At 41.2% G+C, this 12,621-nt stretch overlaps 1 protein-coding gene across 1 annotated transcript in view; it reads right to left on the minus strand.

Annotated features, from left to right (window-relative positions):
- crim1 (cysteine rich transmembrane BMP regulator 1 (chordin-like)) overlaps positions 1 to 12,218 on the minus strand; it is a 177,676-nt gene extending 165,458 nt beyond the window's left edge. The window contains exon 1 of the mRNA XM_023986849.2: positions 11,888 to 12,218. Within this exon, the coding sequence (XP_023842617.1) occupies positions 11,888 to 12,188 (301 nt within the window). The 5' untranslated portion in view covers positions 12,189 to 12,218. The remainder of the gene's footprint in view (positions 1 to 11,887) is intronic.
- Positions 12,219 to 12,621: the final 403 nt, after the last annotated feature.

Here is a 12,621-nt window from a genome sequence, read left to right on the forward strand (position 1 = left end):
TGTTCAGGTGCAGAAGATCAGATTATCTTTCCAGCTCGGGGATTCGATCTTGCAACCTTTCGGTTACTAGTCCAACGCTCTAACCACTAGGCTAACTGCCGTGCACTTGTGGATGTATTTCAAGGCCTACCTTCAAACTCAGTGCCTCTTGGCTTGACATCATGGGAAAATCTAAAGAAATCAGCCAAGACCTCAGAAAAAAAATCGTAGACCTCCATAAGTCTGGTTCATCCTTGGGAGCAATTTCCAAACGCCTGAAGGTACCATGTTCATCTGTACAAACAACAGCACGCAAGTATAAACACCATGGGACCARGCAGCCATCATACCGCTGAGGAAGGAGACGTGTTCTGTCTCCTCGAGATGAACGTACTGTGGTGCGAAAAGTGCAAATCAATCCCAGAACAACAGCAAAGGACCCTGTGAAGATGCTGGAGGAAACAGGTACAACAGTATCTATATCCATAGAAAAATTAGTCCCATATCGACATAACCTGAAAGGCCGCTCAGAAAGGAAGAAGCCACTGCTCCAAAACTGCCATAAAAAAACAGGCTACGGTTTGCAACTGCACATGGGGGCAAAGATCATACTTTTTGGAGAAATGCCCTCTGGTCTGATGAAACAAAATAGGCCGTCATGACCATCGTTATGTTTGGAGGAAAAAGGGGGAGCCTTGCAAGCCGAAGAACACCATCACAACCGTGAAGCATGACGGTGGCAGCATCATGTTTTGGGGGTGCTTTGCTGCAGGAGGGACTGGTGCACTTCACAAAAATAGATGGCTTCATGAGGCAGGAAAAGTATGTGGATATATTGAAGCAACATCTCAAGACATCAGTCAGGAAGTTAAAGTTTGGTCGCAAATGGGTCTTCCAAATGGACAATGACCCCAAGCATACTTCCAAAGTTGTGTTCAAAATGGCTAAGGACAACAAAAGTCAAGGTATTGAAAGTAGCCATCACAAAGCCCTGACCTCAAATCCGATAAAAAATTTGTTGGCAGAAACTGAAAAAGCGTGTGCGAGCAAGGAGGCCTACCAAACCTGACTCAGTTACACCAGCTTTGTCAGGAGGAATAGGTCAAAATTCACCCAACTTATTGCGGGAAGCTTGTGGAAGGCTACCCAACACGTTTGACCCAACTTAAACAATGTAAAGGCAATGCTACCAAATACTAATTGAGTGTATGTAAACTTCTGACCCATGGGAATTGTGATGAAAGAAATAAAAGCTGAAATAAATCATTCTCTCTACTATATTCTGACATTTTCACGTTTCTTGAAACATAAAGTGGTGATCCTAACTGACCTAAGACAGGGAATTTTTACTAGGATTAAATGTCAAGAATTGTGAAAAACTGAGTTTAAATGTATTTGGCTAAGGTGTGTGTAAACTTCCGACTTCAACTGTATATCACTCCAGTGTAAATTGCTAAATTGTAATTACTTCGCCACTATTGGCCTATTTTTTGCCTTACCTCCTTACRWTATTTGCACACACTGTATACAGATTTTTCTATTGTGTTATTGACTGTACGTTTGTTAATGCCATGGTAACTCTGTGTTGTTTTTGTTGCACTGCTTTMCTTTATCTAGGCCAGGTCGCAGTTGTAAAAGAGAACTTGTTCTCAACTGACCTACCTGGTTAAAAAAAGGTGATATAAAAATGTATAAATAAAATGTGAGTACATGATAATCCGTCTGGCTCTGCAGCTTTGTGAATGTTGACCTGTTTAAATGTCTTGTTCACATCGGCTACGGAGAYCGTAATCACACAGTRGTCCAGAACAGCTGGTGGTCTCATACATGCTTCAGTGTTGCTTGCCTCGAAGTAAGCATAAAAGGTATTTAGCTCGTCTGGTATGCTCACGTTACTGGGTAGCTCGCTGCTGGATTTCCCTTTGTAGTCCGTAATAGTTTTCAAGCCCTGCCACATCCGATGAGTGTCAGAGCCAGTGTAGTAGGATTCAATCTTAGTCCTGTATTGACGCTTTGCCTGTTTGATGGTTCTTCTGAGGGCATAGCGGGATTTCTTATAAGCGTCCGGATTAGTGTCCAGCCTTTAGCTCGGTGCGGATGTGCCTGTAATCCATAGATTCTGGTTCACTGTGGGGACGACGTCGTCGATGCACTTATTGATGAAGCCGGTGACTGAAGTGGTATACTCCTGAATGCCATTGGATGAATCCCAGAATATATTCCAGTCCTTTTTATTGACCGAGTCACTGGTGCTTCCTGCTTTAGTTTTTGCTGGTAAGCAGGAATCAGGTGGATATAATTATGGTCAGATTTGCTAAATGGAGGGCGAGGGAGATCTTTGTATGCGTCTCTGTGTGTGGTGCAAATGTGGTCTTGAGTTTTTCGTCTGGTTGCACATGTGACATGCTGGTAGATATTAGGTAAAAAGGGATTTAAGTTTGCCTGCATTCAAGTCCCCGGCCACTAGGATCGCCGCTTCTGGATGAGCATTTAATTTTTTGCTTATGGCCTTATACAGCTCATTGAGTGCGGTCTTAGTGCCAGCATCGGMTTGTGGTGGTAAATAYACGGCTACGAATAATATAGATGAGAACACTCTAGGTAGATAGTGTGGTCTACAGCTTATCATGAGGTATTCTACCAGCAATACCTCGAGACTTATTTAATAATAGACATTGCCCAACAGCAGTTATTGACAAATAGACACACACCCCCGCCCCTCGTCTTACCAGACGTAGCTTCTCTATCCTGCTGATGCACTGAGAAGCCAGCCATCTCTATATTATCCGTGTCGTTGATCAGCCACATTTTGTGAAACATAAGATATTACAGTATTTTATGTCCCGTTGGTAAGATAGTCTTAGTTGTAGATCGTACAGTTTGCAAAATATAGCTAGCTAGCTAGCTGTCCTCGCTAGTTGGTTAGCTACCTAGCCAATGTTAGCTCTCATCTGACTGGTATAACACTTGTTAATCAAAATAACACATTCATTGGCTAGCTACCTTTGTTTGCCTGTTTGTTATCTAGGTAACATTAGCTAGCTGGTAACGTTATAAAAATAAAAATATCTGTTTGAATTTATTGATTTCCCTCAGCTTGAATACCACCATATATCTAGCTATATACAGTAGCCTGGGTTTGTTTGCATACACTGCCAAGCAACGACCCAGTGTTAGAATGCTGAGTTTCGGCTAAAAAATATGTTAGCATTGTCAGAAATGGTYCAGAAAGGTAGCACATCTTTGTTTCTTAACGGGCGGAAATTATACATTTAATAAAAACTGTTGCGCCTACAAAACTTAGTCAATCCAGGATTTTTTAGGTCCAATGGTCACTTTATGGACGCTATAGTCTTGTTTAAATTTCGTTTTCAGGATTTGAGCTAGGTAGTACACTCTTAACTTCTCTAGGGTAGGGGGCAGCATTCGGAATTTTGGATGAAACGCATGCCCAAATTAAACTGCCAGCTACTCATCCCCAGAAGATAAGATATGCATATTAGTAGTAGATTTGGATAAAAAAACACTCTGAAGTTACTAAAACTGTTTGATTCATGTCTGTGAGTATAACATAACTTATTTAGCAGGCGAAACCCCGATGACAAACCATTCAGATTTTTTTMMMGAGGTCACTGGGAATCCAGATMTCTAAGGGACCTTCTTGCAGTTCCTACCGCTTCCACTGGATGTCAACAGTCTTTAGAAATTGGTTGAGATTATTCCTTTGTGTAATGAAGAAGTACGGCCATCTTGAACGAGGGTCACTCGAAGTGTCCTGTTTGTTAGAGGCGCGTGACCAGAAASCTAGCTACAGTTTGTTTTAATCCTGTATTGAACACAGATCATCCCGTCTTCAATTTTATCGATTATTTACGTTAAAAAATACCTAAAGTTGTATTACAAAAGTAGTTTGAAATGTTTTGGCAAAGTTTACAGGTAACCTTTGAGATATTTTGTAGTCACGTCACAAGTTGAACGGTGTTTTTCTGATCAAACGTGCCAAATAAATTGACATTTTGGATATATATCGACGGAATTAATCGAACAAAAGGACCATTTGTGATGTTTATGGGACATATTGGAGTGCCAACAACAGAAGCTCGTCAAAGGTAAGGCATGAATTATATTTTTATTTCTGCGTTTTGTGTCGCGCCTGCAGGGTTGAAATATGCTTCTCTCTCTTTGTTTACTATGGTGCTATCCTCAGATAACAGCATCGTTTGCTTTCGACGACAAACCTATTTGAATTCTGACATGTTGGCTGGATTCACAACCAGTGTAGCTAGCGTCCCACATACCCTAGAGAAGTTAAAACCTCTTATGGATCGGCCCCTTTTTTTCAATTTTCGCCTAAAATGACATACCCAAATCTAACTGCCTGTAGCTCAGGCCCTGAAGCAAGGATATGCATTTTATTGGTACCATTTGAAAGGAAACACTTTGAAGTTTGTGTAAATGTGAAAGGAATGTAGGAGAATATAACACATTAGATCTGGTAAAAGATAAAACAATGAATAAACCAACCGTTTTTTTGTCGTTTTTTTGTACCATCATCTTTGAAATGCAAGAGAAATGTTTATAAATGTTTTATTCTAGTCCAGGTGCAATTTAGATMTTGGCCACTAGATGGCAGCAGTGGATGTCCAACGTTTTAGACTGATAAAATTAACCATTGCATTTCTGTACAAAATTTTGAATCAAGACTGCCCAAATGTGCCTAATTTGTTTATTAATAACTTTTCATGTACAAAACTGTGCACTTTCCTCAAACAATAGCATGCTATTCTTTCACTGTAATAGCTACTGTAAATTGGACAGTGCAGTTAGATTAATATCAATATCAGATATGTCTATGTCCTGGGAAATGTTATGTTTCTTACAACCTCATGCTAATCGCAGGGGACCCACCAATCCTGAAGAAATTAAAACTCAATTGCTAACGACCCTGTTAAAAAATCTAGTATGTGGTTCTCGATAATGGACGGACAGCTCATGAAGAGAGACGGGGAGTGTGTTGTGTACTTCCAATGAAGTTGATTTGCGAAATTTCATCAAGATTGGTGTCATATTGGCTTAAATATGATGATAGGGAGATTTTATTTAACACTGAGCTTCAACCAATACCTATAGTAGGCATGATTATTGTCGCCTTTTTTTAATAGATGATGGCAGAACTATATGGTGTACCGTTTAGGTGAACTGCACTTTTAAGCCCTGTTTAGAGAACTGCACCTTTAAATAATCTTGTTTAGAGAACTTCACCTTTAAATCTTGTTTTGAGAACTTCACCTTTAAATATTCAAGTCAAATCAAATCAAAGTTTATTGGTCACTTGCGCGTCGAATACAACAGGTGTTGACCTTACAGTGAAATGCTTACTTACAGGCTCTAACCAATAGTGCAAAAAAGGTGTTAGGTGAACAATAGGTAAGTAAAGAAATAAAACAACAGTAAAAAGACAGGCTATATACAGTAGTGAGGCTATAAAAGTAGCGAGGCTACATACAGACACCGGTTGGTCGGGCTGATTGAGYTAGTATGTACATGTAGATATGGTTAAAGTGACTATGCATATATGATGGAAAGAGAGTAGCAGTAGCGTGAAAGAGAGGTTGGCGGGTGGCGGGACACAATGCAGATAGCCCGGTTAGCCAATGTGCAGAGGAGCAACTGGTTGGTTCGGACCAAATTGAGGTAGTTATGTACAGTGCAAATGTAGATAAAAGTTAAAGTGGACTATGCATTATATGATTATAACAGAGAGTAGCAGCAGATAAATCTTGTTTTAGAGAACTTCACCTTTAAATCTTGTTTAGAGAACTTCACCTTTAAATCTTGTTCAGGAGAAACGAACTTAAAACCTGGTTTAGAGAACTGTATCTTTAAACCCATTTAGAGAAACTGCCACTTAAACCCTGTCTGTAAGTCCAGGTGGCCATGTCTAACAGATGGAATGGAATGGATTTTGTGGAGCTCATCTCATTTTGTAAATACACCAGACTGCAGAAATGGCTAACCATCACAAAGTAAAAAATAAACTATGCATGTCGCCTTAGACAAGGGTGTGAGCTAAGCAAATATATTATTATTCCCTCCCAGCCCTCATGCCATAGCATGCATGTAGCTTGTATAGAGAAACTGAGAGAGAAATGCTAAACAGCAAACAGCACCACAAAAACAAACAGAACATTCTATCCTCGTGTTAGAATCTCTGTTACATTGGATTCCTGTTTTTTTGTCACTCAGAATTATTTAATGTTGTTCTTTAAAGCACTAAATTATGGCATCAGGCTTGCCAGTCTAACAAGCAGCCAGCTTCGCTAACTTCCAGATACGCTTCTGTGAGCCAAGTGCACACATTCCAAGAGTAAACTGTTAAACAAGAGAAATACGTGTCTAGTTCCTCTCAATGTTTTAACCATCTCCTGACAGAAGACAGTCATTTCTATTTGTATAGCTGAACAAAAATATAACAAAAATATAAACGCAACATGCAACAATTCAAAGATTTTACTGAGGTTATAGTTCATAGAAATCAGTCAATTTAATAAAATAAATTAGGCCCTAATTTCACATGAAGGGCATGGGTGGGCCTGGGAGGGCATAGGCCCACACAGTTTGGAGCCAGGTCCACCCACTGGGTGCCAGGCACAGCCATATCCGAAAGATTTTCTTTTTTATCTCTATCAGACACAAGATACACGCCCCTCCCCCTGCTCAGATGATCCCGCAGGTGAAGAAGACGGATGTGGAGGTCCTTGGCTGGCGTGGTTACACGTGGTCTGCGGTTGTCAAGAAAGGAACATTCAATTCTCTGGCAACAGCTCGGGTGGACATTCCTGCAGTCAGCATGCCAATTGCACGCTCCATCAAAACTTGAGACATCTGTGGCATTGTGCTGTGTGGCAAAACTGCACATTTAGAATGGCCTTTTATTGTCCCCAGCACAAGGTGCACCTGTGTAATGATCATGCTGTTTAATCAGGTTCTTGATATTACACACCTGTCAGGTGGATGGATTATCTTGGCAAAAGAGAAATGCTCACTAACAGGTAGGTAGACAAATTTGTGCACCAAATTTTAGAGAAATAATATTTTTGTGTGTATGGAACATTTCTGCGATCTTTTATTTCAGCTCGAAACATGGGACCAACACTTTACATGTTGTATTGATATTTTTGTTCACTATAATAACAACACAAAACTGTTTTTTGTTGCATAAAATGATTATCTTTGAAACCAGACAGCCATGATAATCACTTAACTTGCTCCATCATGTCATGGTGGCTCTGCCAAAGAGGAAGTTATCCAGACCACGGGGTGTGTCCCAAATGGCACCCTATTCCCATCTTGCTCTGGACAAAAGTAGTGCACTATATAGCATTTATGCGTACATACATTTTTTAAGTATGGGTGGCCCCGGGATTGAACCCACGATCCTGGCATTGCAAGCACCATAATCTAACAACTGAGCTAATCTACCAAAGGAGAAATYCTCACTAACAGGGATGTAAACAAATTTTTACACAGAATTTCAGAGAAATAAGCTTTTTGTATGTATGGAACATTTCTGGGATCTTTTTGTTTCAGCTCATGAAAAATGGGACCAACACTTTACATATTGCGTTTATATTTTTGTTCAGTATAGAAAGAAACCAATTTCATTTGGCCACATTACCATTTGAAAAACAAGGGAGCCAAACATATTGCACGCAGTGAGTGCATGTCTTTCTAGCTTTTTGGCACAGCTCTGTTCTTATCTCAATGACATTTAATTTTACAATCAACATTTGATCAACACTGCAACTGGGCCTCAATGAAGGGACTTTAATTTAGATTTGAAAAGCACTGATGCAATGAATCTTGTACTGACCACAGTCCAATGGTTGATGAATTATCTTTAGATGAGTTCATAACCACAATGATAATCCACGCTGGAAACAAACCAGTCATTTTCTCATAGACTCATTGGTTATGATCATTACTTAACCATTTCTGTAATTGTACAATTGTCATCTGGTTTATTTTGCCTATTACTCATTGAGAGAGCATGAACATTAATAGGACAACCCCCAAGAGCCACTCAAACAATGTGAKAATGGTGTATTGTGACACCGTGGTGTGCAAGGTACTCCATGCTTGGGATACATGGCACACCTATTTAGAACAGTGTCACTTCAAAGTCATTCACAGTTATAGCTTTGCCATTTGGGCTCACTTGAAGGCTCTGCGTTGAGTGACAGACACCTCAAGAAGACCCTATTGTGTAAGCCCTACTGAGGCTAGGGGAAGGTGGTGTAGTAACACCAMGGTTGTGGGTTTGATTCCCAATGGTGCCACATACACAAAAATGGTATGTACTTATTGTTTTGTACATTTCTTTGGATAAAAGCATCTGCTAAATGGTATATATATTTTTTATTATTGCAAGATTTGTTGCCTGTTATGTGCATATTGCCCCCCGGTAGACCTGGGAGCTATTCCTATGAGACAGACCTTTCAGACGCTAAACAACTGGTGCACGTAATCAATGACTTTCAATATGGTTAACATCAAGGACAGGGTAGAACCTATTCCTTATCACAATTTCCTCTTTAATAGYCCCGCGTGAACAGGAAACACTCCTTCCTTCCTCCTCTTGTTCCTCTAAACATTCTGTGAAAGATGTATAATTCAGTGAGACATGCATACATATTCATGAGAGATTATTATTCCACATACTTCAAAAACCATGTCAATGACTGACTACAAACACTTTTGTGGTGGTGCTGTGCTCCTTTTCAGAGTCAGATAACAATAATCATTGCAGTTATTTTTCACTCAAATGGCTGTCAAACTATACAATGGCAAAATTATGTAGAAATAGAAATGACAGATAGGGTGTCAGACAGTCAGTATGTTGCAAAGGACATTGCAGTGATGCTGTGCTGAGAAKCTGGAGGCAGTGAAATGGCCTGAAGCTGGAGCTGCCTGTAAGCCTGCCTGCCCAGCTGCCTGGGGGGTAATGTAACTTCTGTGGCAGAGAGTAGCTAATATCCCCTGAGACCCTGACCATCCGACAGCACTAACTGGGGAACTGGGACAGAAAAAAATATATAACATCCACAGCAGGGCCATCATCCCAAGTGGGACGACCCTGAACCCCCAGAGCCTCCAGAGAGACTCGTCTGATGGTGCTCTTTGTTACATGTTGTCCCGTTAGCCAGCCAGTGTTCTGGGGATCTGTTAGAGGTGAGCTGTTAGCCAGGTACTGTTCTGGGGATCTGTTAGAGGTGAGCTGTTAGCCAGGTACTGTTCTGGGGGATCTGTTGTAGAAGTGAGCTGTTAGCCAGGATACTCTTCTGGGGATCTGTTAGAGGTGAGCTGTTAGCCAGGTACTGTTCTGGGGATCTGTTAGAGGTGAGCTGTTAGCCAGGTACTGTTCTGGGGATCTGTTGGATGTGAGCTCGGGGTAAGCCACTTATACCCTTACCCAGTGTGATTGTCCAAACTGAGAGTGGTCAGTGAGTGTCACTGGCTTTGGCTGACATAATCTGTTGGTTTTGGAAATGTGATCGGAATCTTTTCAACACCTACCTGGCTTGGGACTGCATGGGTATAAATTCAGGGGCTAAAAGGCATTTATTTAATCTGACCCTTCGCGTAGAGAGAGACGCTCTCCGCTGATAACAATATCAGACTGAGGTACCTCGGGGACTGGCGGAGTCGAGCTCCCTGTGTTACACCAACAAAGGCCTGTGCACCGCCTGCATCGTTGTGACACTCATCATCATTCATAATGAGTAAGCTGACATTAGCTGTCACGAGGCATGACACATTGTGTGCTCTGCCTCTGTGACACTATGAACAGCAGCAGGTATGTAAGTGGTGGTGAATTATGGGGCTCTGATGTGCTGGGTGAATATAGGGCCTCTGAGGGAAAGCTAGAGAACATTAGTGGTTGGGGGTGAGAGGTGGTGGCGACTATAGCTCTAATGTGTTGGGGAAAGGCCCTGTGGGGAACGGGGAACATTTAAGGTTGGAGACAGGGGTGTGCTATGGGGTGAAGATCATGCTCTGTACTTTCAATAACTGGTGTTCCATACTTTGCTCTGGTTCAACCCTCCAGYGGACTATTGCAGAGACAAACTATAGCTGCTGTTTTATCCACATGCCTTACAATAGACATCACCTGCCTGAGAGACTACATAGGCTACTTACTGGCCAAACATTTGAGACGCTCATCAACATGTTTTCATTAATGGCTGCCCCTGTTGAAACATGACTCCTCCCTCCGGGCAATGTAATATGTACATGCAGGTAGACTAACCGGTGCCCCTGCACATTGCCTCTGTACTCTGTACCGGTACCCCCCTGTATATACTTGTTCCCCTGTATATTCACTTGTTATTTTACTGCTGCTGTTTAATTTTTTCTATTTTCTATTTTTTACTCATCTATTTTTTACTTAACACTTATTTTTTTAATTCTTAACTTCTTAAAGCATTGTTGGTTAAGGGCTTGTACGTAAGCATTTCACTGTAAGGTCTACTACACCTGTTGTATTCAGCGCATATGACAAATACAATTTAATTTGCACTTTAAAATATTTATATCCGTTTTCCTCTCCACTCAGATTCTATAGTTGAAAGGGAGTGCTGCATTTGGTTGAGTTGTGAAATAACGTGAATTCAACGTGAAATCCCCCAGAAAATGTCACCCTGACATTGGATTTAGGTTAAAAGTTGGATGAAAAAATACAACATTTCCTTATGTTGATGACTTTTTGCAAATCCAATCAGTTTRCCACGTTGTTTCAACGAAATCACATTGAATGTGTCGGTTGTATTGAACATATTGATTATCCTATGTATAAGGAATGAAATATAGAATCAAAATCTCTCATTATCCTATGTATAAGGAATGAAATATAGAATCAAAATCTCTCAGATGTGATTAATATTTATTTTTCTTCAATGTTCAAGGAATCGACCACCTTCATCAACATTCCACAAGTGCAATTTGGCTATATAAACTTGCGCAAAACTACAGCATTCTAGAGAGCCAGAGACAGCCGCGTCACTAATTGAGTCACCACGAATTGCGAACACTACATAGCCACAAAATATAATAGGCTACACCTGTGATTCCAGGTAGCCCACCCTATTTGCGGGGCACGTCCTATTCGTTTGTGACGATGTAAAATATACCGGGCTGAAGCGTATGTTGAGTTGCATAGCAGATATTCCAATGAAAAACATACAAGCCACGGCGGAAAGAGAGGGGCTGGCACCGCGTCCAACAACAGCAAGGAATCCGTTAGCAATACCCTAAAGAATTGGAAAACCGACATGCTGCAAACACATTAACCAGCTCGCTTGCTCAATATCTCTCTTATTCCAGACCCCCACCATACCGCAAGACCAGCAGCATGGAGAGACATGTTTATGCAACTYCAAGTTATAGCTCTATCTTGACTGTATAAATAAACAGCATGAAAAGCAACAGCATTCACTTTTGAAAATAGTAACAACTTCCTAGTAGCCACAAAATAATAAACTTATGTTCAGCATTATTATTAACCCAACAGTATTAGGCCTATTACTGTGTACTAACTTTTAGTAGCCTACTAGAGCAATAGGACTAAGAATGTATTATATATCATGACAGAAATGCCAGGTGCACATTCTGTAGAACTCAAACATTGCTCATTGCTATTCGTTTCAAGTCATTTGAATGCATTCTATATGATATAGCCTATTATGCATTGTATTCCGCTATCTGATTTTGAGACTATAGCTTATAATAGCCTGCCATGCGTAGCCCAAGTGGAACCATACATTTGTACAATGGACATGTTTTCTGTGAACTTTTAGACAGAGCATAGGCTCTAGTCATAATGATGAAACAGTGTAAATAMAATACAAACCTTCACAGACTCCGACCTCATACTGCGTGATGGATCCACCGTTTAGCGGCGATCTGATCACGCACCTCAGCCCGCGGTCGCAAATCCCATACAGACCGTAGACACCACCGCAGCTTTCGTTTTTCTGCTTGGCGCAGACCGAGCAGCAGCCGCAGATACCGAGCACAACCGCGCCAGAGCAATGCTTTGGCTCCTCGCATTTAGACTCATCACACGGCAGACATAAAAGTGCCAGACTGCTCTTCCAAACCAGGGAGATCAGAATGCATCTCGTTATAAGGTACATCCTGGCAGAGGCCATGTAGAATTTGATTTATATATATCCACAACGCCCCCCCCCCCCCCCCCCAAGACCCCCAATCACCAGTCCAGCGAGGTAGAAAACCCCAGCTAAACTATGCAACGCGAAAAGCACCACGCAGATCTTCTAACGAGGCTCAAAGTTCCGGTAAACCGTCTAGATTTGTGCTGTAGGTTGTTATACTTTCCGTTAGAGAAACTTTTGTCACGGTGCTTGTAAACCAGGAAAGTAAAGGATCCGTTAAAATGCTCATGAAACCGCAACTATCCCATACATGGTTTCTTCGTTACGCACTGTAAATCGTGAGTTTCAGTTTGTTTTAAGAAATGGCAACTTTCTTCACTGTACTCATATGTCTCCTTCTCCTTCCCCTRCGAGTCACTCCGTCTCGCTCTCAGAAAGCAAGGGAATTCTTCCTATTCAGTTCGTCCAT

This window comes from Salvelinus sp. IW2-2015, linkage group LG4q.2 (assembly GCF_002910315.2).
Source record: "Salvelinus sp. IW2-2015 linkage group LG4q.2, ASM291031v2, whole genome shotgun sequence".
NCBI classification, from domain to species: Eukaryota; Metazoa; Chordata; class Actinopteri; order Salmoniformes; family Salmonidae; genus Salvelinus; species Salvelinus sp. IW2-2015.